Here is a 27041-nt window from a genome sequence, read left to right as displayed (position 1 = left end):
GAGATTCAGCTTGCAAACATTTATTTATTGAGCCCTTCGGATGTGCCCAGCCTCATGCTCGGGCTGTGATTGTATAAGTGGTGTGCTGTGGAGACAGAATTCCTGCCTGGGGCTTTGTGTAGCCTCAGGTCAGATAAGACGGGGAGAAGAAGATTCATTATTAGGACTGGCAATCTGGGAGGGAGCTCTTAGGCATATCCCAGGCCGTGTTTTAGTCTGCCCGATGCCAAGAACTATAGAAATTTAACTGCGTCTCAAACCTTAAATAAATGGCATTAAAACTTTTGTTTTTCCAGGACAGTGATGGTGACAAAAGTGATGACAATTTAGTTGTGGATGTGTCTAATGAGGTAACTGTTCTCTTTGTCAAACTTGATGTTCGGAGTGACTTGTGAGGAAGGGTGGAGCCCGAGTTTGGTTTCTCGCACCCTTGTACATTAAGAACTTAATGGTGGTTGTTCATGGGTAGAGCGGTAACGCTCTAGCTGACCCGAACTTTTGTTTCCTTAAAAAAGTAAAGTCGGTTTCCCTAATCATTTTGGATTCCTAAGTTGGGTGTCTGGTGCTCATTTTCTTCCCATGCCCTCTAGGCCAAGTATTTGAGCGTGAGTGGGGATATGATTGTTTCTAAAGGTTCCCCCCCCCCCCCCCTTTATAGTATCTAATTGGGTGTACTTGCATACACCATCCTTTTAATTAAAACAGTGTTAATGCGCGTACCCTCGAGTCTCCTAAATCTGCAAGACTATCAGCATTTCCTTTACTTTAGAGAATTAGTATGGAGATAAGTGGGTAAGGGATAGAACTGTCCACGGTAAGCAAATCATGGAAACTTTGCTTGTGCTTGTTGAGGACCCTTCTTCTCCGAGAGCAAGCCCCGCCCACTCACCCCGGGAAAATGGGATCGACAAAAACCGCCTGCTGAAGAAAGATGCTTCCAGCAGCCCAGCGTCCACGGCCTCTTCGGGAAGTTCCACTTCTCTGAAATCCAAAGAAATGAGCTTGGTAGGTAATAAGAACTCTTACTTGCCTATACTTACCTACTTAGCAGTTCAGTTTTGTTTGTTTTTTTAATTTTTAATTTTTTTTTCCATGGACCAGAGGACCCTAACGTATTTGAAATGTGGGTTTTTTGCTGATTGAGAGTTGTGTTTCTGAGCGTCAAAAGTGACACTCATTCTTCTGCTCTTTGTTCCTAGACAGTGTTACTTTTCTCTCTCAGTTGTCTCTCTTGGGCCATGACAAGGGAGCGATAAGCAATGTCCATTGCCTTTTTATTTAGGGGATATTTTCCTAGCACGGGCTCTCTGAAACTTCCCTGTTAACATATAGCTCAAACCGCATATGTCCTGAGAAGTCCTTGTTTTCTTAAGGTGTCCATTTTTACCTGGTTTGAGACTTGAGTCATCCTGTTGGAGCTTGTTGTGATTGGCTGGCTGGTCAGCTTGGTGATGTACACGAGGCGGCCCTGGGGAAAGCCTGGAGCTGGTGGCGGGGCTGTGGCAGAGCCTGTCATGCTCATAGTCATTTAGCAAACACTGTGGAGTGTGTCATCTCTTAACTCACAATAACTGAGCCATAACAACAACTGTGTAGTTAATCCTTACACAGTGTCTGTCTTCATGCCATTTCACTGATGGGGAAGAAAGCCTGAGGAACTTGCCAGTTTATACAGCCCATCAGATCCAAAGCCAGACAGAGCTGGGGTCTCTGTCTAGCCCACGTTCTTTGCTGCTGCACCACAGCTCTTCTCAGGCTGATTTAAAGGACAGGAGAGGTTGAGAGGCAAAAGAAGATGCTCTGTAGCCCTGTTATTGTCTTGACTCATGCACTAATGGTTCACACTGGTTTTGTAGGCAAGTTAGCAATGATGCTTAATTCCAAAGGACTGTCCGTCCATTTTAGGCATACTTCTCAAACACTATGATGGGATTAGTGTAGGGCTTTTGCCTTTGGGATTGGTTTGTGTCTCACAAAATCAACAACCCCGCTGTCTCCTACCATTACTCTCACTCCCACTGCCGCTGAAGGCAAGATTAGAAAAGGGGTCATCCCTCTGACATTCCTGGTGACCGGGCATTTGTTTCTTAGTGACCAGGAGCTTTCCTCTGGCTGGTCACCTTTCTGACTTGGCCCAGATCCAAAATCTACCAGCCTGATCGAAAAATACTTTTTAAAATAAAATCTGCGGAGGAAGAAGTGTGATTGTGTTCTGTGTCTCTAGCTAGAGTTTTGCTTCTGGCAGGAAGAGGAAAGGTCAGCATTTCTCGCTCACAAGTTAATGCTGTCAACATTGTGTGGATTTATGAAAATTGGCTGAGGGAGTAGCTAGAAGGTGCCCAGTGTCCCAGCTGCTGTTGTGATAAATTGTGTAATATGGCATGGATTAAAAATAATACTCATTTAATTTGTTTAATGATACCAGCATGAAAAAGCCAGCACGCCTGTTCTGAAATCCAGCACACCGACGCCTCGGAGCGACATGCCAACGCCGGGCACCAGCGCCACTCCAGGACTCCGTCCAGGCCTCGGCAAGCCTCCAGCCATGGACCCCCTCGTCAACCAAGCGGGTAGAGCATCGCCTCTGGTTGTGCTTTGTTTTGTTTTTCTTCTCCCAGCTTGATTCGTCATCTGTTCGTGTTGTGACGCAATTTCCCCTTGAACGAGGAATGCAGTTACTGCCTCCCTCCTCCTTCCTATCTCTGAAAAGCCATGATAAGAAACAGATGTTCATCCTTGGGTTTCAGCAGCTGTACCCTGTTCGATCTCCAACTGTTTACATTGGCTTTTCTTTTATTTCCAAATAATCCAAATCCTAGGGACTTCAATAACATTTCTGATAATTATTCTGAATGTAAGCTCCTTCCCAAACTGTCATTGTGTGTTTTGAGTTTGCTAATATTGACTGAAATGGCCTGTCTGGCCGGCTCCAGTGTGCATCTTGCTTACTTTTGTTGGCCGGTTTTCTGCCAGTCCATCAGAAATCAAGGACCGCTCCTCTCCTTCAGTCGGAATTGGGGGAGTTTCACTGGAACCCCAGCCTGTGAATAAGCTCATAACTTTCAACTTGATCTTCCTCACTGGGAAAGGAAAAAAGTAACATCCAAGCCCGAAGGAAAAGAGGCACCAGAATATTCCTTCTAAACCCATACTTTGGTTTACCTAAATCCAGGATCGGGTCTTCATTTGGAGTTGGTCCCAGGAAATGAAAGGATCAGACAGAAATCTTGAATTTTATCAAGAACACCTTTTGAAATTAAGTCAGATAAGTAGGTAGTGTCTGTGCCTCAGTTTGCCTTGTGCAAATTGGGTGCAGTAATGCTGCTTAATTTCTCCTGATTTCCCAGTGCTACCAAGGAGGAAGTGCTTGCTGCTACCATGTGGGCAGTGCTTCCCCTGGGGTCTGTTCTTTCCGGAGATGAATTCAGCTCTGGGGAAAAGGGGATGCTGTATAGAACTGGAGGTGATTAACTACCCCTACAGCATCCCTCCTTTTCCTTTCCCCTAATGAATGGCACTAAAAGTGATCCTGCACTCACGTGCGGCTTGTGCTTCTTTGCAGCGGCCGGCCTGAGGACGCCCTTGGCAGTGCCTGGCCCGTACCCCGCCCCGTTCGGGATGGTCCCCCACGCTGGCATGAACGGTGAGCTGACCAGCCCCGGTGCCGCCTACGCCAGCCTCCACAACATGTCCCCACAGATGAGTGCGGCTGCTGCTGCTGCGGCCGTGGTGGCCTACGGGCGCTCCCCCATGGTAGGTGACCGCGGAGCATGGGGGGCTGGGGAGCATGGGGTGGCAGCCCCCACGCCTCGGAAACAAAGACCCAGTGTCCTTGTCTGCCACCTTCGTCTTGTTCGCCTTCATCCACATGCCGCTTCATTCAGTTACAGCCAAACATGTTTTGCTTTACTGTTTTTGTGGATGAAGAAAGGCAGTGTTTAGGAGCCGTGTTAGCGGTTCAGGGGACATCTGGTTTTCTCCCACCAAAGTAGACTCTTTTTTTTTGGAAGGCGATGAAATGGCTCAAGTAGCTTACAGAAGCCTTTTCATTCGTTTTCTTGAAGGGTTTTTTTCTCCCTCTTTAATTCTTAGGAAAAAATATTTGAGAAGCCATAACTTTCTCTTTCCATGCCTGTATTATCCTTTAAACCCCATAGCATGGCTTAGTTTTAAGAAGTGATCTCAGTGCAGCAGGCCCAAACAGGAAGAAAGGAATGAAAATAAGGAAGAGGGGTTACATTATAACCCATAGCAAATAAAAGTCTGTAAATAATTTTCTCTTGGTTGTTTGAAATATATCATGTGCATTTCTCTTCTCTCTCTTCAAATAACTTGGAGTGAGAGTCATGTTCATTGGTTCTTCCCTTCTGTTGCACTAGCAGGAAACACTGCATTGGAGGGAGGATAGTTCAAAGCAAAGTGGGCAGCTGAGGGACTAGGTATTGTCATTAAGGTGCACGGCATCATGTATGAGTCCTTAAGGATTAACTTAGACCAGTGGTGTGAAATGGGGTGGGGGGGTGGATTCTTGCCTCCTAGGGACATTTGGTTATGCCTGGAGACTGGCACTAGAGGGAGGAGTCCAGGGATGCTGCTAAACATCCTGCCATCTCCAGGACAGCCCCCAGCAAAAAACTGTCAGGCCCAAAACATCGATAATGTCAAGGTTGAAAAATACTGACTGATACAACATACTGCTCGTGTATTTGCTTGGACAAGGCAGACCGTCCTGAGTCCACAGGAAGTACAGCCAAACCTCAGTTCCCCAGTGTCTCCCATCTCAAGCGGTTAAGTTCTTGACCAAGTTGTTCACGATAAAAATGTCTCGGTTGTTGCATGAAACTTTGGTTGTCAAATAAAAGTTCAGTTCTCAACTGACAACCCTTTCCTGCTGATACCTGTATGATCAGTCACGTGTTTCTCAGGCGATAAAGGAGATTTGGTTTTTGAACACACGCTTCTTGAGCACTTTTCCAGAATGAACTCAGTTCGAGAACTGAGACTGTATTGGCCATGGGAGGCTGGTGCCCAGTACACGAGGAATCATCTTCCATTCCACCTCAGTAGAAAGAAGTATGTCTTGTAGTAGTTAGAGGTGATTGTATCACTTCTTCTGTTATAGTGTTTCCTTTGGAAAATGTCAGCACATGTTACTGATCCTGTTTATGTTGCTTTGGAGATCTATGAAGTTTCCAGTGAGAAGTGTTTAGAGATGTTCACAAGGTGCCTACCCCCGTATAAACTCAGTCTGCCTTATTTTGTTTCTAGGTTGGATTTGATCCTCCCCCTCACATGCGAGTACCTACGATCCCTCCCAACCTGGCAGGAATCCCTGGGGGAAAACCGTAAGTACCTCCAATGTTTTATTTTCACGGCGGTTACTTAGTCATGGTTATTAGCAGACTAGAATTCCAAGGGGAGCACAGGCCTGGGCGTTTCCAAGGAGATTTCTAGTGTCTTTTCCTGAGGAGTGTTAACACTTTCTATAAATAGGCACCTTGTAGGTGTCATGCCTCTGTCTTCTCACTGTGGGTGAGCTCATGCATTTAGTTATTTCTGGAGAGAAACCGTTGGAGACAGGGTGAGGAGGGATGCATGAACCAGAGGCGGCTGGCCCTCCTGCCTTGACCCGTCTTCAGAAAATTTCTCTGCTGGGCTGTGGGGTTAAAGGGCAGCTACAGGGGATTTCCAGCAGGGCTATGTCATGGGCAGAAGCTGTCAGGAACTCTGGAGATCTCAGGAATTTGAAATGTGTTGTCTCTTTACCCAGCTCAGTGCTACCTTTTCCTTATTTTGGTAGAGATGACAGTTGTGTTAGGGGTAGTTTGATCCCCAAGTAAAGATTTGTTGAGTGCCTTATTCTGAGAGGCCCAGAATTACAAAGAGCAGCATGGCTGTGTGGGGAAGCAAGAAAGAGAGATTAAGGGCAAGGAACATTCAGAATTTGAAAAACCTTGTTGATTATTCTTCCAGAGTCACTTGAAATCACTTGCTTTCCATTATGTTAGTAGTTAGAAATGTGATATAGTAGTTAGAAATGTCCCAAAGTTTTCAATTTTTGTACAAAGCAAAATTGAAATATATCTTACTTCTCAGCAAGTGCTTTGGGATAGGAGTACTTCCCCTGGGATAGGAGATGGCAGAAAGCCTGCTCCAACTTTGTTGCTTTTTCTAAATAGAGGTGCGTGTCGTAGGCCTTCAGTTTGTTTTTGTTGTACCCTTTACCTTTGTGTATTTGCAAGGGACACGTGAAGTCGAAAGCAGATGTTATTATTGCATTATTTTGAGTGGTCCGTGCAACTACCAGGTCATCCTTGTGTGGTTTTGATTGAAGCCTTGTTTCAACTAAGCCAGGAGCATGAGGAAAAATAGAATTCTTTATCCTCATCACTGCTTTTAGGCACGCAGATTCCTGTCGTTCCACTTTTCATGCATTATAGTATCTGTCTGATAGTGATTTGACTGATGATAATAGGAGGCTTTTCTCTACACTAAGAACTAGTAGAGGTGTTAAGAATTTAGGCGACATCAAGGCCCAGGGAAGAGCGGGACTGGGGAGTGGGGCACTGTTGCAAATGCTTACTTAGCTGGTAGATTCCTTCTGATAAAATACCCATGAACTCCTGTATCGTGTGTTTTCTTGGGTGTGCCACCTTTTGTCCAGCCTGCGACATCCCCGAACACTTAGCTTATTTTAAAATACGTGTTTTTGACAGGGTAACCATTGTGTATCCTACTGACTGGTGAGTGGGTAAATGACAAGTAATGCTGTGATAAAAGGCAGTAGTTAATAGTCACTGATGAATCTTTGGAGAAATAATGAGCAAATAAAGCCAGTTTAACCAACCATTAAGGAAAACCAGTTTCAAGAGTCATTGGTATGGAGGAGTGCCCCACTGCCAGGACCCCACCTTGAACATGATATGTGAAGGGGGAGGTGGGCGGAGCTTCACTACCACGCTGGTCTCAAAGGCTGGAGATCCAGTTCTTTATAACTGTATTTGTGCTTGGGGGGGGGGGAGGGGTTGTGTGCGCACGCGCGTGCATGCACAGCACTGTATGTGTCAATAGCATGGTTAGACACAAAGTTTAAACCTTCAGTGAATGACAGTACTGGTGTCATGCTTATTAGAGCCAAAATATTCATGTGCTTGGCTTGTGAGCACCTTGGATTTTGTTCCTAGCAGTGTAAACAGGATATGAGGTGCCCCAGACAAGGACATTGGGCACAGTGACAAAGTTGTGAGTTTCTCACATGTGAGGGTGCTCTTCTCTTGGTTAAATGGACAGTGGCTGTTGGATCAGAGCAGTCATTGCTGTCTAAAACAGTTAAAATATATTTCTTGTTTTGTATTTTCTGTGAGCAAGATGGAGTCAATATCAGAAGGCAAAATCAACTTCCCCATTGTCACCAGGATCAGCGCTATACAGTCTTCCTCCCTGTATCAGTCCATTAATTAGTAACTCTGCTTTCCCGTTAGTGGAGTAGCACTGCCTGAGGAGGCACTTCTCACCTGCCTGTGGTGACAGACCAGTTTTCTCCCAGTACGGCAGATTGATACTCTCGTTGCACACATGATGAATGGGGCGGGGGGACAAAGTATTCCAACTTTTTAGTACACGAGTCATGAACTGACTGTTACATAGAGGCTTCTTAATGAGTTCACAATAGCAGCGGTCTGCAGACCACACTGTGAACAGCACTGGTCTACGACACTTAAGAGAAAGGGTCACAGACCAGTATCTTCAGTGTTGGGTGAACAAGGTAGTAAAGGCTTTGGAAGTGTCATTCTTTGAGAAATACCAGTTGAAATATGTGGATGGCTATTCATGGATGTTTAAGCAAGAATTGTGTGTCAGGCCTTGTGCTAAATGCTGGACATGCCTCAGGCAAGAGAATGTTCTGCCTTCCCTGCCTGGGGGTGGAGGAGGTGGCTACTGATATGGTGGAGACATTACAGGAACAATGAATTCTTTAGTTTTGTTTGTGATTAATGATAAGTGCTGTGAAGACAGAGCAGTGGGTTATAGGCAAACACGGAAAGAATGACCGAAATTTGGAAGGGCGGAGCCTCCTTGGAATGAGGCTGACACACCGAAAGCTGAAGCATGTGCAGGAAGGAATAAACCCATGGGGCAAAGGGGACAGCGTGAGATAAGCTCCTTTAGCACTGGGAGCTTGAGGAATCTTGTGCAGATGGATCACTGCCTCTTAAAAGTGGCACAGCCAGAAGAGCTCCGTTGGTGCTGGAGGGACCTTGAAATGCCCCTAGCATAGTGAATGCTCATCGGGGGCTTAGGTCTCCTACAATAGCCTCACCGAGTGGCCAGTGCCTCTGACCAAGCATGTCTAGTGACGGGACTCGCTGCTGCCTAGAGCAGTCCATTTCTCCAGCTGTGTGAAAACTCTCCCAGGCCTTAAGCTGAGATCTGTCTCCCTGGAACTTTTACCCATCAATCCTGGTTCTTTCCTACCCCCTGAGACCACACAGCACGCCACTCATACATCATCCTCATGACAGCTCTTGAGATATGTGTGGAGACCACCATCTGCCACGAAAAGTCTCTTCTGGCTGAATATGTCCATGCTTCAGCCCTATCTTGTAGGATGCGATTTCGGGTTCCTACACCACCTGCTCACTAAAATCTAGATAGTCACCTGCCTCCTCTCTTCTTTCACAGATTTCACCAAGACTTGCTGCATATGCATGGGGTACCCTTTGGGAGCTCACAGCCTAGTGATGGAGAGACAACATTAATCAAATAATCACAAAAAATAGATGCCTAATTATAATTGAGATAAGAGCTATGACAATGAGGAGCTCTTCTATGAAACCTATAACAGGCTGATCCCATATGGGGGAAGGGTCAAGGAAGAATTCTCAGAAGTGTTTTCCGAGCCACATTAACCCCATAGGAGCAGGACAGAAACCTTTAGGTTTCTGCATATGGAGGAACCAACATATGCAAAAGGTCCTGTCCCTACATTCTTAGTATCAAAGTGGACTAGATGACTCATGTTGCCACTATTCTGTACTTGTCTTTGGTGTTAAAGTTATCTAAGATCTCAGGAGGGTTTTTCAGTTAACATGGCCATGTTCCCTCTCCCACACCCGTCTCTCCTAACTTATCTTTGTTAAAAGCATATCCCCCAGTGTCTCCCAAACTTTAGGGTTTGATTCTTCCTTATTTAACTCCCATTTTTACCCAGTCTTTTTATTTGTTAAAATCCTCACTTATTTTATACCTACTTTCATCAATAGGATCCTAGATGAGTTTTATCCTTTGTAAAATCTTTATCTGATTGGATCTGTTTCTTGTTCAGAAGTCTCCAGAAGTTGCATAGAAGTTCCTGATGTGGCATTCAAGGCCCCTCTGGTAATATTACCACTGCAGCCTGTTCTTCCAGCCTCGTGTCTGTGTTTGTGTCCTGTGCTCTGGCTAGATGGGACAGCCACTTACTCCCTGAAGGTTCCTCCTCCTTCGCCGAGCACCTTCTCTCCTTACCACCCTTCTCCTCTTCCTGTGGAAGTACTTTCTGTTCGAAGGCCACTTCAGTTGCTGCCTTCTCCACAAAGCCTTTGCTTGTGACTTTCCATACATGATCTCTCCAGCAGCACCTTGTAGCGTTTTGTAACACTTTCTCACAGTTTGGCCTCGAGTAAATTTGTGTCGACATGTCATTTCTGTCTGCTTCTTCCCCACTAAAACTGAGGCGTCCGAGGTCCCCTTGTCCCCTTGCGCACAGATACCCATAAACAAATGTTTGCTGCATTGACTGGGTGGGAAGTGAGCCCAGGACTGTGGGAGACCCCCAGATTCATCTTTCCCAAAGGAGATTTGTAAGTGGTAACCCCGACTGTTTCTAGATCTTCGAGGTGAGATTTATTTGATACCGTTTGGTTGGCTCATCTTGAACTCATTTTCAGTTGTAAGGAAATGTATTCCTCTGAGCTCCATGTAGATCACTGGTGAAAGAGATTTGGAAGTTTAGTCAGATTGATGTCTCTTAGTTGTGCTTCCTGCGCACCCTCCACCCCACAAGACGTTTTTCTAGCTGAGGGGCTGTGCTTTCCTCCCGTGCTCTACCTGCCTCCTGTGGTAGCACCTAGAGGTCAGTAATAACTCAGACTAATAACAGTTTGGCTGAAGATTCCAGCTTAGTTCCAGGCTCCTTCACCCTGTGTTTTAATGCTAGACATGTAATTGAGAAATCTTCTACCCACTTGTTTAGTGTTTAAATAAATCTTTAAAGTACCTTTTGGAGTCGGAGCTAAAGGGAAAAGAAAATGTTAACTACGTTTGGGGTAAAATCACCTCTTAGGAAAACATGTTTTGTAGCAGTGAAGAGCGGCCACTCCCTGGCCTCCAGCCAAGGAGACTCTTTAGTGGCCCACACTCCACCCCGCTCCCTGCCCTTTTTTCCTCTGGAATTGCTTGTGATTTTTCTGTTGACCATGTCTAGATTCCACAGCTGGTTTATTAGGTGGATTTGAAAATTAATTCAGCCCCCTTCCCCCTTTTTGTAACCTGTTACGGCATTTGGGTGTTTTAGTCTCTTAAATACTAAAAGTAACATACCTCTCTTGTGCTTTACTATCACCATGTGGGTTTATTTTAACTTCTGCTTTTTCTACCCTTTGATGATCTGGGAATGTGTAGCTAACTTCTTGAGATTATATTGACATCTGAGGCCCGTTTTTTGTTTTGGATGTCAGATGTGTTTACCTGCTGGCCAGCTGTCTCTCCCTTTACTTCTCTATCTCTTCCCTTCTTCAGAAATGGCTTTCAGCTCATCAACTGTAAGTGTAGTCTGTACACTTCTTGTATAGATAGTGATACTTGCCTATAGTGGTTGGAATCTTGGCTAGAATTTTGAATTGAGCTTTGAAATAGCTGTATTTTAAGCTTCTGTTTATCTCACTTGTCCAGGAATCTCTTGGCTTGTATCTTTGTCCTGCATTGGAGCCTATTGCTGCCTCAGCACACCAACAAATTTGGAAATGTTTAACTGAAGGAGGAAGAAGGGCCTAGAACTCAGAATCACAAAGGCTGATCTGGGCCAGAGAGCCTCCCAGTTTATGGACTAGGCCGTCTCCTCTTGTTTTCTTTGTGTAGTAGTTTACTGTTTTCCATGTCTCTTTACTTCTTCTGCATTTACTTTAAAAAAAAATGAGAAGAGCAGTATAGTCAACTATATAAGGAAACAAAAAGTTTTCTATCTTAATGCTTTGAAGTCCTCAACTTGTAATTTAATTGTTACTACAGCCCTCTGTCCTGTTGGAAGACACCAAACTGGAAAAATCCTGTGAAAGAAGTAAAGGATTTGATTGATGTTAAAGTTTAGATATGCAGACCCTTAAGAAGTGTTAAAGATAAAGCTTGTTAAATTGGCAGAGAGGGGGATTTTAGCACAGTAGGTGAATTAAATTTCTGAGGATCTATTTTCTTTTGCTGAAATCTTAGAATAACGTGGCTCTTATTTTCTTATGACTTCTCCTCACACCCTCTCAGCCCCAGCCACCACCCTCACTGTTCCAGTTCCTGAGGTTACGGGTATCCTTCAGAGTCATTACTTACATTATTCTCATCTGCCTTAGGATGAGTCAGATGCCCCTGTCCTCAAAGCCTCCTGTGCCCAGGGCTCTGTACAGAAGGGCACTGACATGTTGACATGCCTGATGTCCCTTTATGCAGGGTAGGTGTGTCCGTCCTGCGGGGCCCACATTATCTCTCTGGAGGTGAAAATGTCAAAGGTAGTGCTGATATGGAAGCTAAGGTAAAGGTTAGAGCTCCAGTTTTGTACCTGGCCTGCCCTGGACTTAAATCTTGGCTCTCCCACTTATTAGCAGGGTGGGCCGTCACCCTCTCCTGTACTGCTCGCCTTCCTCTGTTGGCATCCGCCCTGCCTGCCTGGTCTCAGGAAGCTGTAACCGGCCCCCCCCCCCCCCCCCGCCCCCGACACTTAGGCTGAGTGAGAGACCTCCGAACCAGGAGCCACTAAGGAGACAAAACTTATTTCCCTGGCATGAACGCTGCCTGTTCTGTGCCAGCCGCCAATGCTTGATCAGTTAGCCAGTGATGGGTAAGATTTCCCATGGGGGGAATCGCCTAAGACAGGCATGATCACAAGGAGGCCTCAGGGAAGAGACTCTGGGCTGTGGAAATGAAGGGGTGATCCACATCAACCCCTGCCCCCTCGGCTTTGTCAAAGCCTGAGTCCTTGTTCTTAGTTGTGAGAAATCCAAGTCTCCTGGCTGCCTTTGTCTCCTCTGTTGACTCAGGCCTGTGGAAATAACAGGGGTGGTGCAGCCCAGACCAGAGTCGGCGGACCCCTGGGGTAATCAGGCCTGGGACACAGAATTTGCAAGATCCTGTGAGATCTGCTTGCTGGAGGATGCTATTGAATTAGAATATGAAGGCACAGGCAGGAAACGAAACTAGCCTTTTAGGTTCTGTAGTCTTTTTAAGTGATAAAACCCAAAATCTAAGCCCAGAATCCCAGCGGGAGTTCTGTTAGTCCCTTTGAAAACTACCTATTCCTTTTGATCTTCCCTGTCAAGCTGTAATCCACAAACTGTGTCTGTATTCTTAATAAAAGCCTGCTTGGACAGGAAAATGGCATGCTCTCCACTAGAGAGAGTGGCCGTTTTGTCCCTGTTTCCCCACCGGACTCAGTTGTCCGTGTGGATGTTTTTCTCGTGTTTCGACGAACATCTGCAGCGATGGATGCTGCTGGCTCAGTATCCGTCTCACTCCTCTCTAAGTGAGAGGGGAGAGTGAGCTACCTCCTGGGGCATGGCAACCAAAGGTCGAACCTACATTGTACTTCATACCTGTTTTGGAAGTGCTTCCCCATATAACTTCATTTACTCCACACCTCAGCAGTCAGGTTCGTAGGGTAAGTTTAGTCATGGCACATTGTATAAGTAGGGAAGTGGTGCCCAAATACGTTACATTTGACCCCCTCATCTTACTAGTGATTAAGCTGAGCCTCTGTCTCCTCACTTGTTGTAGTTCACTGCATTCTTTTCAGCGACCAGCCGCAGGGTCGAGCTTGCTGTGCATGACCTGTGGCTGCTCCTGCCTCAGCTTGCTTTGGAAGGCTCCCATGTCCAGTGGGTTCTGCTGGCTGAGCTTCCACTCCTTTAGTATAGTTGCTTTCATTGCCTTTTGGTTCAACTCAGCTCTCAAGGAACTGCTTTTCACCCCCTTAGCAAAGTTGATACCATCTCTTAGTGATACTGAGTGGAACTACTAGAAATTCCTTTAGAAAAGTTGGCTGGCGTAACCCAGGGGGTCAGAGGACTCCCCACGTTCTTGTCATAGCTGACTTTCCTTGCCAGAGCAACCTTTCATGCCTCAATTTATAAGTGATTAGGTAGCAGTAAGCAACTGGGGGTGTTTGGATTCATTTACTGAGTGCCAGGAATATGCTAGCTGGTAAAGTCATCCACTTGTCCCTGAAGAACTCCAGAATGAGAAAGACAGAAATGTAAACACGTGCAGTAAATAGTCCACAGTGTGAGCCCTGCCGTAGTCGAGATTGATAGCAAAAGAATCATCCTGCTGGGAGGTTGTTGTGGCAGGCGAGGAAGGGGGTGGGTGCACTTCAGAGGGAGGCGGTGCTATTCTAGGCAGGAGGGAACCGTTTGTGCACAATGTGGAGATGTGACAGCCTGTGATGTTTGAGGGGACTGGCCTGTTCCACGCGGCTGGGAGTTTGGGGTACAGGACAGTCATATGAAATGAGGCTCAATTGTGAAGGACTTGGTCTCTAAAGAGCCTGAAGAGTGAGTGAGGGGATTTGACACGATCAGATTTTTGATGCCTGTTAACACAGTAAGAAATCGCACGTCAAGCGTGCCAAGTCCACAGGCAGCGGAGTCTTGGCCACAGCCATTACCTCTGGGGTCCGTGGTCCTTCATTACTGTTTACTGGATTCTGCTGCTGCTGTTCCTGTCTATTTACAGCAAACCAATAACTCTGTAAACACCTGTTTTCCTTTGGCCACGGAACACAGCATAGTTTTATTAACAGGAGCCAGCCTGCCAGGAAAAAACCTGCTTCCCTGAACGCAGTCTTGTTTTCCAGTTTGCCACCACCGCTGCAAGGAAGCCCTGGGGTGGGGTGGGGGGGAGGGGCTCTGAGTTCTTTCTCCTCTGCTGTGTACCCAGCAAATGAAGAGTCTCCGCTCCGAACATGTGTGATTTCATTCAGTTTTTAAGTCTGTGATGTCCATTGGGCTTTATTCTTTTCAGTTCTACAACCAGATTTCACACTAAGATCTGGATCTGTAGATGCTGGGTTCAAAAAGCTGGGTGGGTCTGGGACTCCGTTCTCTCTCTTGGATACAGGTGGGTGGCCCTAGCAGAGTCGCCCTAATGAGAGCTCCAGGGACTGTGCTTTCTGCCCTGCAGTTTGCCACAATCCTGTCCAACTGTTCTCCTCTTCTCTTTGCCAAGTGCCACTCTCCCATGCCTTTGAATTTCCTGACTTTTCGTGCCTGTTCGTTGTTATGTGCTTCCTGACCCTCACACTTGTCCGCTGGTTCAGATAAGAACCCTTGTTTCAACATATCCTCTTTCCTCTTTTAAAGCCACCAGTGTTTAATGTCGGCACTGTCATCGCCTGAAGGCCCCTGCAGGTGTCAAGCACTGTGTCAGTGTTCTGCAGTTTTGCAGCTGTTACCCCTTTTAATCCTTACAGCAACCCCTTCGACCCTTGTATTTTATTACTGTTTGTACCTTAGAGATGAGCAAAACAGACACGTGACAGGTCTCAGGTAGGTGGGCTGACTAGGAAGACCCAGTTAGTGGGGCCAGTGAGCCAGGGCTTCACGTCTCAGGTCCATTTAAACCCAAGTCTGGGATCTGGACTTGGCTGTGGACCTGGTCTAACACGTTCATCCATCGGGAGCCCTCGCCTCAACTGTTCTCGTGAATAAACAGGTGAACATAAGATTTTAATTATTGATATGGACACGGAGGAAAGTGCACTAACTGTATGTCTGTAGCTCAGTGGCTTTGCAGCAGAAGCACCCCGGAAGCCTGCCGTGTGTCCCTTCTGGTTGCCCAGGGTACCCAGCATTCAGACCTTGGGTTTTGCCTAGGATTGAACTTCTGTGCATGCAGTCACAGCATATGCATTCCTTTGTGATTGGCCTCATTCTGAATTCAGGTTTGAGAGGTATTTATAAATACACTCTGTTTGTAAATGCCCCTTTTTGGTTGATTTGACCTTTTTTAGTTTTTCAATCAGTAGTGAAGGAAGCTTCCTTCTGGATCTCTTTAACATTGTTGTGGTGCGCCATTTACTCGGCCTTTTCCCAAAGGAGGTCTTGTTCTACCTGTAGGAGAAAGACTAATTCCAAACCATCTCGTTTGCTCCCCTGGTTTCACTTCCAGTTTACTCTTTTGAGACCCATCCCCACTTTGCATAGTTCCGGGTTGTCCATTTGATTAGGCTCCCAGCACAGCGGGCACTGCCAGCTCCCTCCGAGGCCCCATAGGACTTACGTATTAACATCCACACGGGTCTCCCCTGGGGCGGACGAGTGCTCACAGCTTCTGGCAGCAGTTCTGCGCACTGTGAATCAATTTTAAATTGCCTCAGAGTGATGATCACAGACCTCCTGCGCAGTTTAAAGAGGAGGACACCTGGGAGACAGGTGGTGTCTTCCAGAGATGACAGTACAGCTCTCCATCTGTACCGTGTGCGTCTATTTTGATCTGGAACATTGAACTCTAAAATAAGCAGGGTTCCATTGGAAGCAAGAAAAAATTCCCTTTCCTTGAAAATCCAGAATTGCTGCAAGGGCTCCTGATGGAAATTTCACCTATGTGGAAGTTGATTTATGGCAAACAGAAACTAACCTTCACACCTGCCATTATTCTCACGGCACAGAGAGCTTGCAGAGGCAGGTTCTCTCTGTGTCAACCACTCTTCTCCCAAAATACATTCAATTTCAATTTAAAAAAATCACAGCTCGTACCCAATATTATTTTGTATTAGTTGAGGTCAGACAGTCATATACTTAACAAAGTGCTCCCCCCGATGTTTCTAGTACCCGGCACCATACACAGTCATTACAATATTATTAATTCTATTGGTCATTTCTCCGGCTTCACCTGGTTATTTGTTGTTTTCAGACCCAGGTCAGGGTGCCTCATGTCTGAGTTACATAACTTGATATTGGACCTTGAATAACTCTCCTAGGACATGCCTTGAGTTAAACCCCAGTTCTTGTGGTCTCATCTTCAAGGGCAATAAAATGCTCTTTGATTTCAAATATAGTAAATGGCATAGGTTCAATTAACTATGTAATGTGCATGTATTGATATATCATGTGTACTTGATATATTAATACCCATGGTCTTTAGATCTGTAAAGGGACTGCAGGGTGCCAATGACAAGTTCCAGAGAGTGCCCAGATTTATAGCAGAGGGTTATGGGAAAGAGGGAACTCTCTATACGTCATTTATTGTTTATGCATGTGGATGCATAGAAAAGGTTTGATGTTGAACTTCTGGATCACCTAGGGACACTTCTGACAGGAAGAAAGTAAGAGTGGTCTTCAGTGCCACATGCACAATTCCATCAGTTTGGATGTAGGGCCAAGATAAAGTTTATTTCTCTCTCCCATAGTGTCACCAAGGCCTCTGCATCCATCTTTCTGTTCTGCTTCCCTCAGTAATTGATTCCATCTTCAGAGTTACCTTTTGGCCCCAAAAGGCTGCTGGAGCTCCAGTCATTTTGCTTATATTTCAGGTAGGAAGAAGGAGAAAGAGAAGGGGGCAGGCACATTCCCCTCCCCCTTTTAAAATTCTTTCTCTTTCTTTTGTGTCTTTAATTAATAAGCTTATTTCTTAGAGCAGTTTTAGACTCATAGCAAAATTGAGTGGAAAGTACAGATAATTCTCATGTCTTCCACAGGGCATGTCTTCCAGCAGGGTCTGCTTTATTTTATGTTAAGAAGTTCCTCTAAGTACCAGTAGCTTCTGCTAGATCTCTTTGGTCAGAACAGAGCCTCACCTGGCTACAAAGCTGGGAGCTTTGCTGGAGTTTGTGGTCAAGGTAGATGGGGAGAGTGTTGAGGAAGACACTTGAAATTTGTCACAAAGCCGTTTGACCTAACAGAATCTCTTTTATTTTCTCTTGGTTATGCAAAACAGAGCTTAAATTCAAGTCTTAAACTGGTACCTTTGGAAAGCTGTTTCTTTTGTAATTATTATGAGCTCTAGTCTAGTCGTACGCATCAGTAATAATCATTTTGCCCTGACCGGTGTTCCTCGGTTGGATGTCATCCTGCAAACCAAAAGGTCGCCGGTTCAATTCCCAGTCAGGGCACATGCCTGGGTTGCGGGTTCAGTCTCCGGTTGGGACACATGTGGGTGTGGGAGGCAGCTGATTGACATTTCTCTCTTGAATCAATGTTTTGCCCTCTCTCTTTTTTCCTCCCTTCCCTTTCCCTAAAAATAAATAAATAAAATCTTTTTTAAAAAGTAATCATTTTAAGTTATACAAAGAAATGATGCAGTTATATAAGATACTTCGAAGGAGGTATTTTATGTTAATTTGGAGACACATTTAGTTTTTTATCATGGGATTTGAAGGAAAGCTTTATGGAATGGATAAACATTTAAAAAATTTTAAGTGCAATTCAATATATGTGTCTTTTGGTACACCTTAGGTTTCTATTACTCTTTTAAATTTGTTCCATCAGTAAATACTTCAACTTATATGTGATTTTAAAAGGAAATCCTAACAAGTGAATCTTCCCTTTTGTCTTTCTCATAGAAGCGTGCTGAGGTTGTGACTAATTGCTTTATGGTAAATGTTTTTTCTGTTTCCTCTCATGTCATTCTCTTCTCTCCAATCATTCCCTGTCCAAAAGTGCATACTCCTTCCACGTGACGGCCGACGGCCAGATGCAGCCGGTCCCTTTCCCCCCGGACGCCCTCATTGGACCCGGCATCCCCCGACACGCTCGCCAGATCAACACCCTGAACCACGGGGAGGTGGTGTGCGCGGTGACCATCAGCAACCCCACAAGACACGTGTACACGGGTGGGAAGGGCTGCGTCAAGGTCTGGGACATCAGCCACCCCGGCAATAAGAGCCCTGTCTCTCAGCTCGACTGTCTGGTGAGTGAGCAGGAACTGGTGCACAAGGGTAATTTCTCCCTGGAGACTCAATAAGGAAATAGCTGTCCGGGCCTGGGTTTTATTCCCATTATGAGGAAATAGAAGCCCGTTCTGTTTCCTGTGTTAGCTATTTAGCTCCCCCACCCTCTCCCTTAAATGTGAAGGTTTCATTTGTTGCTCTTTCTGTGGTTAAATCCCCTGATGGATTTCTTTAAAAAAAAAAAAAATACTTTAGAGTCGTTTACAGAAGCTCTCGTTGTTTGAATGTGTATTCAAAAGAGGGTTTCCCATTTAATGGATGAAAGCTCAGCTAGCCCTGGACTCTGAGCCCAGCAATCCACTCAACTTTTAATTTCCCTGCAGCCTTCGGATAAATATTGAATAGTAAACATTTGATAACATGGCATTAAAACCATTCTGAACAGGGTCTGTGTTTTCAGAGAGGCCTAGGGGAGCTGGCTATGTTTTATTACCTTAACTTCAGGAAAGGGTTAATAGATCCCACTGCTGGAAATCGGGGCAGCCATCAGCAAAACAGAGATGGTGAGAATGCTTTCCCAAGGTACCCAGTCCACCTACCGGAGGACGAGAATACCGCTGTGCATTTCTGAGGGTCATGGAACACATAGGGACACGTTTCGGTCTCTAAATCCAACCCCAGGATTTATAGACCGCATGCCGTTGTTCTGAGGCAGATGAAGGGCCACCCTACCCGGGGTTGGTGTCCGCCTGCGTGTGGGAGTTGCAGATGGAGCAGTGTACTCACTGCCTACCTGGATTCTAAAGGGAGTGCTTCCAAAAAGAAGGGCAGTATTTTTGAGACTTTTGGGGGTATAATTATTGGCTTATTTTTTTCAATGTGGTTGGCATTATATATATATATATATTTAAGATTTTATTTATTTATTTTTAGAGAGGGAAGGGAGGGGGAGAGAGAGAGAGAGAAACATCAATGTGCGGTTGCTGGGGGCCGTGGCCTGTAACCCAGGCATGTGCCCTGACTGGGAATGGAACCTACAACACTTTGGTTTGCAGCCCGCGCTTAATCTACTGAGCTACACCAGCCAGGGCTTATTTTTTTTTTTATAAAATAACTTAAAATTAGTTCCATTTATGCCTTAAACATACTTACACGCAGCCCACAATTCTGCAGTAGTATTCTTTTGTAACATTTATCACCCTTTTAAAAAAAATTACGTGCTTAAAGTTTCTCTAATTATTGAGTGATGGGATGTGGTTAAAGCATAGTAAAAAATTTCAGCTACATCTATTTGGGTTGAAGGATAGCAATTACTTCTCTTGGTGTGGGGGGAGGTGGTCACTTTAGGTCCCACCTCTTTTTTTAAGATGTGTTGATGTGTTAAAAGAGGGAGAAATGCCCTCTTTTATCAGTTTATTTGGCTTTTGGATTGAGAAACATAAATAATGACAGAAGCCGTATTACAGAGGAAGCAGCTCTGTGAAATTCTTAGACAAGGATCCATCTGACTAATGAAGAGAGACCCTGTGCCAGCATTAGGTACAGTTAAGAGTATTGAAAACCAAAACAACATAGGCAGGGGTTCTACAGCTCCATATAGTAAGTAGGGGAGAATGATGAGATCAGAGATATATAAACTAGCTTTGAAAAGTGGTTTCTTCAAAGAAGAAGTACGTGTATACACCTAACTTACATCTGCCAGTACTTTCGTCCTGTCTACTCAGGGAGAACTGGACAGGAGGTACAGTGGTATCTCAGTGTGCGATCCTATGAGTTCATCTTGTTTACTATTTCAAAAGAGACAGCTGCATTCAGATCCTGATTTTTACTACAGAACTCTTGCTTGTTAGCGTCTGTGAAATACCGCTTTTTCAAATCAAAAACCAAGATAGCAGCAGTTAGAGGACATGGCATTGTTACTGCTTGGTGTAATGCATTACAGCAATTGAATTATGTTCATTTCACAGAATAGAGATAACTACATCCGTTCCTGCAAATTGCTCCCTGATGGCTGCACTCTGATAGTGGGAGGGGAAGCCAGCACTCTGTCCATTTGGGACCTGGCCGCTCCGACCCCGCGCATCAAGGCAGAGCTGACGTCCTCGGCCCCAGCCTGCTACGCCCTGGCCATCAGCCCCGACTCCAAGGTCTGCTTCTCCTGCTGCAGCGACGGCAACATCGCGGTGTGGGACCTGCACAACCAGACGCTGGTGAGGTGAGCACAGGTGGTTTTCTGTGGTGGGGGGTCAGAAGGCCTCCTGTCATCCCTGCTTCTCCAGCTGCCCCAGACACTCAGCCCACACATTAAGACCCTCCTTGTATGCCGGGCTTGGAGCTGTGTTGGGAGTGCAAAGACAGAGTTGTGCCACTTCCCTTGAGGCGCTCACCATGTTGATTGAGTGCTCAGTGTCCCCCAGACCTTATATTTAACTCTCTTGGGTTCCCATGATCATTCTTCAGGCACAGATAGATGCTAGACATGTTTCAGAAATATTCCTGGCTTTTGCCAAGTGGCAGCACATTATCTATCACATAATAGTAGGAAGGGTCCCCAGTGCTAGATATTTTTGGCTTTGGCTAGAACCTTGTTTGTGCAAACAGGAGTCAACTAATGAAGGATAACAAAATCAAGAAAAAGAACATTAGAAGAGAAGGTTCCACGAATTTCACACACAATGGTTTTCAAATATTCGTGTTTCTCAGTAACTAACTCGGGCCATTCACCCAGGAGTGAGCCCGGCTTCCCGGGGCCTGCCCCAGTAACCGTGGGGAGAGCTGCATTCTGCCACTTTTCTGTCTCTCCTTGGCTCCAGCAGTTCGCTCCCTCGACACAATTCTGTGATGTTACAGAAGAGGTTTTGAAAATGTAAGCACTAAGGAAACATCTGAGGCAGAACTAGAATGTCTTTCGCCCTTTGGTTTCCCAGTGTCACTCAGAAACACTCTTTACAGTGTGACTTCAGTCTCGCGGATTGTTTAGCAGGCCTCCTCCTAACGCTTTTGGGCCCGTGTGCCAGAGGAAGGGGCAGGCAGACTGTGGATGCCGTCACAGCAGCTCGCTGTCCCTTCAGTCAGTGTCTCTGAGCCAGGCTCTGTTCCTGTGTGTACGTGACAGCGTGGTGGTTGTTTTTCTCTTGCCACTCACTGGGCAGCTCAGATTGAGCAAAACGGATCACTTAATGGAGCTGAAGCAGACACCTACTTCAAACTTTTAACCTAGCAAGTGTTCATGATTTTTTTCCATTCTTTATAACTTTGGAAATAGCACTTTCAATATACCAGTTCTCAGTGCTTTTCAACTTTTAATCCTCATGATGTCTGCCTTGTTGTTACTCTGGTTTTACAGATGAGGAGCCTGAGGTTCAGAAGGGTTCCATTTACCTGCCGGGGTTGGGTGTGTTGGAGCTGGGATCAGGGTCCAGGCATTTTGTATCTGTGTTCTGAACTCCTGCTCTGGGCCAGCTCCCTGTAAGTGCATCCCTGTCGTATATAATGTGGGGTGTCTTATAAATTTCTTCCTTAATTTGGACTGGCCACACTTGGATAGGAGCTACTCTGTGTGACAGGGCAGTATAGAGTCTGTCTGGTATCTTTGTATCTGCTGAGACTCAGCACATTCCGAACCGTCCTCAGGTCTGCCTTGTAGGAGCCTGAGAGTAGACCAGAGATGTCTGGGCAGGGGGATGGAGGAATACCCATGGATCGCTCTAAGTCGGCAAAGACATTTATAGTCAAGGAGTGAAAGTACTTCACGTTCTAGAAGTAAAAAGAGGTCAGAGGGTAAAAATGGAGAGGTGGTTGCTGGGTGTCAAGAATGTTGGAGGAAAGGAAAGCAGCACTTCCAGCAGCTGGAACAGGGTCTGCTCTCCACCTGTGTGAGCCGTGGGGAGGGCTAGAACACAGGTGGTTGGGGTGCACCTGCCTGGTGACAGAGTTTGGAAGAACTGGGGTGTGTGGGGAGAGGACTAAGACGGAAGTTCAGAATAGCTTGCAGAGGAGAGATTTTTAAAGAGAGGACAACAGTGGTGTTTTTTTCTTCTCTTACACACTCACTAAATTCCGAGCTCAGCTTAAAAGTGTGGTAGAGATCTGTGGGAATAACAAGGTGACCGAAGGACAGGCATTAAAACTTTCCTCTTGGTGTTGAAATTCCCGAGCAGCTCTCCAATGGGCCCTGCCTGTTATCGTGGTGATCGAGTCTCTCGCCTGTTCTGGTTACTCTCCTACCAGCTCCCTCTTGGCATGCAGAACCAGGTCCAGGACCCCTAGACTGCCAGCCTGCAGAGGCTTACGCTGATCCCCTTCCTCAGCAAGACCCTCTTTTGCCTGGCAGAAAACCGGTGCTCATAAGATTGTATTTGATTGATTGTTTTTGGTGGTGTTTTGTGACTGAAGCTTAAGGTTTCCCTTTAAGAGAACAGGCTTGTGTTGGGATTTGAGGCAGGGTCTTGTGGAGGTGCCGTGGGTTGGCCTCAGCAGTTAGCTTTGTCTGTGCTCAGCACCTCTGAGTCAGAAGGTGGGCATGACCTATTGTCTCTGGGGGTCCAGGTTTTCGAATGCAAGGCTCCTTCTAACCCAGACAGCAAGGTGGAGCGCCTACACGAGCTCATGCTGTTGCCACGAAGGCCACGGTCGTGCTGACGCACTCGTGGAAACCTGAGTGCTCCTCGACCCTGAGTTTGTAATGTGGCGATACAGGCCTGTAGGATTAAGGGCTGGGCCTCTGTTTTTCTTTAAGGTATACGGTTAGGATTTTGTGCGTTTGTCTCTTTTTTTCCCCCCCTCTAACTTAAACACTTTTCCAAATCTGGGAGAAATTTTACCTTCCAGATGGGTTTGTAAGGCCAGCTATAGGAGCGTATTTAACTCCTGTGTAGTGACCTGAAATGGCATTCCATTTCTCTAGCACTTGGATCGTGAAAAAAGAAAAAGAGAAAATGCAGGTGCGCTCTTTTCCTCCTCGGGGAAAGGTTAGTTTGATCTTGCACATCAGCAGACACTGACACACACACCCCGAGTCCAAAACTAACAACACAACAGTGTTTACCTTGAGCTCTGGCAGGAAATCATTATTCAATCTGGTTTGTTTTATCAGGCAATTCCAGGGCCACACAGACGGGGCCAGCTGTATTGACATTTCTAATGATGGCACCAAGCTCTGGACGGGCGGCTTGGACAACACGGTCCGATCCTGGGACCTGCGTGAAGGGCGGCAGCTGCAGCAGCACGACTTCACGTCGCAGGTGCCTGGCTTCCTCCCACCCGGCGTCTGTGCGGGGGGTGTGGTGTGTGCGTGCGTGTGTGCGTGGTGTCCTGTCCTTCCCTGCACACCCCCACAGTAGTGGCAGCTATACAAACAAACTGGGCTTAAATTTGAGATACTGAATGTTTTTTTAAACCCCAAGCAGACAAACAGAAAATCCCTGAAACCCTCCAAGTGGTGTCTCAACTCCTGTAGGTTAAGCCATGTTAAGCTCATATTCATGTATGAGTTCGTTTAAGGAGTCGCTGCAGTCAGGACTGTGTCGTTTTCCTTCAGCAGCGCTGGGTCTTTTTTGCGCATTCTCCCCATCTGAGGTGGGGGTGAGCAATGAGTATTGGACTCACTTATAAACAGAGCTCGAGAAACATGCAGGCATAACACAAGGAGTAGAGAAAAATCACAACAGCTCTGAAAGTTAATTCATTTTTCTTGCATCAGGGAGCATAAAAAAATGCAGCAGCATCTCAGTGGATGCCCATTTTATTACTCATCCTTTAGCAAATGGACTCATGGCTGACTACATTTATGGAGTTTTGAAATGATATAAAAATCTCAACTTTGTGGATTGTGAAGATTATTTAGATGAAGAATCTAGACCTGTTTTGGGAAAACCTGCCATTTTTAAATGCTTTCTGATGACAGAATTATCCTTTTCATCACTCCTTGTTTACTTATTTGTTTGTAATGGAAATAATTCCACTCAGAAAAAATAGAACAAAATGGAAAACAACACACTACTAAATTTTGTGTCCCTGTTAAAATTTTGAGTTTCTTACAGTTTTCTCTGTTTTAACCCTTTCCCCAGTATGAGTAGAATACTGTTTTTGGTCTGCCTTTTTTAGAAATAAAACTTCCTACGGAAATTCTCACATGCATATGGGAGGAGTACAGAGAATGTTCAGGCACATACAAAAGCACAGGAGGTCGTGCAGTAAGCCCCACCTGCCCGTCACCCAGCTTTAACAGTGATACACAACCGGTCTGGTCTCGTCTGTCATTCCACCCCCACACACGGGATCATTTTGTGGCAGACCCCAGACATTCTGTCATTTCAGCCGTAAGTCTCTCAGTATCTGTAAACGACAAGGATCCCTTTAAAACAAAGCACATGAATACCATTATATTAAGAATAACTTCTTAATGTCATCACATGCGTGTGTTCCAATTTTTCTGGTTGTCTCATTACGATTTTTAACACTTGGCTCACCTGGGTTGGGTCGCTTGTCCTGTGGACTTGACCTCAGTCTGGAGTTTGCTGGTTCCAAACTTCTGTTCTTGCTGTTTCCCCGCCTTCCCCCCCGCCCCCTTTCTTGTTGCCATTTTCCTTCCTAAGTTGACTAGGCAGTCATTAGTGAGCCTTTTTGCTTCTTGTAGATATTCTCCCTTGGGTACTGCCCAACCGGGGAGTGGCTAGCTGTGGGCATGGAGAGCAGCAACGTGGAAGTTCTCCACGTGAACAAGCCCGACAAGTACCAGCTGCATCTGCACGAGAGCTGCGTGCTGTCCCTCAAATTTGCTTATTGTGGTGAGTTCAGCTGAAAGGAAACCCGAGGACACCGATGGCCTAAATGGGAAAGACATCTAAAAAAGTATAGTAGAGATCGTATCTGGAAAAAATGTGCTCTGAGCAGCTGGATGCAATAATTCTCTTGTCTTAATATGTCCCTCAGAGCACAGTGATGTCTGTTTTGGTCTGTTTTCCTAATTTGAGAAAAGTCAGCAGGTGGTGAAATTGCCTCATACAAAGTTTTGACGCATTTGTTTTTATTGGGGGGAATCTGGGGTGGGGGTGGGGCTTTATTGAAGACTGGGGCAGGAGCAGAGGAAGTCCTTAGGGACTGGCCAGCATGAGGAGCCCACAGTCAGAGAGTGGACTCTTTCGCTGCACCCGAGTATCGTGCTGCCATGAGGCTAAAGAGGGAAGAAATTCACATGCAATCAAATGTTCACAGGGCTGGTGCTGGCTGGATGAGTAGCTATTGCTTACTGACCACACTCTATGTGCCATATTATCGTGTCTGGCATTTTACTTAGTTTTGTCATTTAATTTTTCCTAGTCCCATTTTGTGATGGGGAGGCTAACAAGGAGGACAATTTCATGATGCACTGTTTGAAGACCCACTGTGTGCTAGGGTGTGATGCTACCTGTTGTGGCTAAGAGGGCTGACATGGTCCATGTTGCTGCTTTGATTAAACCCAGGGTTGCAGGTGGTTCACAGCAGAACCTGGATTTAAAACTTGCTTTCTCTACTTGTGTCATAGCCCATCCCTTGGACAAGATAGTTCATGATTGAAAATGGCTCTAAGTTTGATTAGGTCCACGTAGTTAAAAGTATAGTAGGGGTTTAATCTTGTTAAACTACATCTTCCTTGGATAATTCTAGGTAAATGGTTTGTGAGTACTGGAAAAGATAACCTCCTCAACGCTTGGCGGACCCCCTACGGAGCTAGCATATTCCAGGTAAGTCAGCGTTCCCTGCTGAGAACGACATGTTGGACCTCGGTGTTGTAGCGATGCCAGAGTGAAGGTACCCTGGAGGGAGCGGGGCCACTGAGTAATCTGTCCCACATTAAATGTGCCCCCAACTTTTTTCTCTTCCAGTCCAAAGAGTCCTCATCTGTGCTCAGCTGCGACATCTCTGTGGATGATAAGTACATAGTCACTGGCTCAGGGGACAAGAAGGCTACAGTCTATGAAGTCATCTACTGAAAACATTATGTGTTTTAATGTTTATAGTTGAATTGGGCCAAAATGTTTTGAATTTGTAGAAATAGAAGTCGTAACTTTAAAACCAAGAAAACCTGTTTTTAAACCTTGACACAAAACTACTTTGAGTCTACAAAGAGGAGGTGATGAGCCCATCAACAGAAGGTCACCTATCTGCCTAGACCAAATGGAGCACCGAGCGAGGTGGACAGAGGGGCCAAGGGCTGTGGGCTTGAGGAGCAGAGCCCGCCGACCCAGGCAGAGCCGGCCTGTTCTTTCTGTGTGATCCGCCTGCAGTACCTTCCTGTTCCTTGCAGCTCCCCTCACGTTCCGCCCTTGGTAGCGCAGTGGTGTCTCCAATGAACTTGTTTCCTGGTTTTGCATCTTGTGAAATGTTTTTTTGTATTTTTGTTGAAGGTTAAACATTTGTATAAATTGTAAATATATTTGGTTTATTACAGTAAAGGCTTTAGTACCAATAAGTGGTTTTCCTTTTCATTCTTTTTTTTTTGTTTTTCTCTACACTTTGTGATCATTGATGTGGGTTTTATAAGCAAAGCCCAAACATTTGTAGAGGGTTTTAAAATGCGCTTCTGATTTTGTAAGTATGTTTGGTCACAGGCTGCCGCTGCACTAGAACCTAATCAACACTTGCGAGTTACTGGATGCTCAAGACTAGGAATTGTGGGTAAATTGAAGGTATATTAATAACAGTTTTATTTGGAAAGCTAAAATAACTTGGTCCAAGTGCATTCTTTTGTTAGGGCACACTTGTAATTCGAGGTCTCAGAGTTAAGCTCTGCTTTCTCTTGGTGATCCATTGGGAGACAGAAGAGGCTTAGCCTTCTCAAATCTGCACTGTCTTTCACAAGCTTCCCGTTCCAGGAACTGGAGGTAACTTGGGTTTAGTGAGGAGACGGATGATGTTCACAAAGCTGTAGAGT

At 45.6% G+C, this 27041-nt stretch overlaps 1 protein-coding gene across 4 annotated transcripts in view; it reads left to right on the top strand.

The window, feature by feature from the left end:
* Positions 1-26579, top strand: part of TLE1 (TLE family member 1, transcriptional corepressor) — an 83295-nt gene extending 56716 nt beyond the window's left edge. For all 4 annotated transcript variants that reach the window (XM_045840181.1, XM_045840180.1, XM_045840182.1 and 1 more), the window contains 11 exons: positions 297-350; positions 853-1005; positions 2426-2570; positions 3563-3753; positions 5269-5345; positions 17898-18147; positions 20095-20342; positions 23223-23370; positions 24765-24915; positions 25775-25851; positions 25993-26579. In XM_045840181.1, coding sequence (XP_045696137.1) covers positions 297-350; positions 853-1005; positions 2426-2570; positions 3563-3753; positions 5269-5345; positions 17898-18147; positions 20095-20342; positions 23223-23370; positions 24765-24915; positions 25775-25851; positions 25993-26100 — 1602 coding nt within the window. In that variant the 3' untranslated portion in view covers positions 26101-26579. The remainder of the gene's footprint in view (positions 1-296; positions 351-852; positions 1006-2425; positions 2571-3562; positions 3754-5268; positions 5346-17897; positions 18148-20094; positions 20343-23222; positions 23371-24764; positions 24916-25774; positions 25852-25992) is intronic.
* Positions 26580-27041: the final 462 nt, after the last annotated feature.

This window comes from Phyllostomus hastatus, unplaced genomic scaffold, assembly GCF_019186645.2.
Source record: "Phyllostomus hastatus isolate PE091 unplaced genomic scaffold, TTU_PhHast_1.1 phas_contig_34, whole genome shotgun sequence".
Taxonomy (NCBI): Eukaryota; Metazoa; Chordata; class Mammalia; order Chiroptera; family Phyllostomidae; genus Phyllostomus; species Phyllostomus hastatus.
Note: the sequence above shows the minus strand (reverse complement) of the source record. Positions and strands in the feature narration are given on the sequence as shown.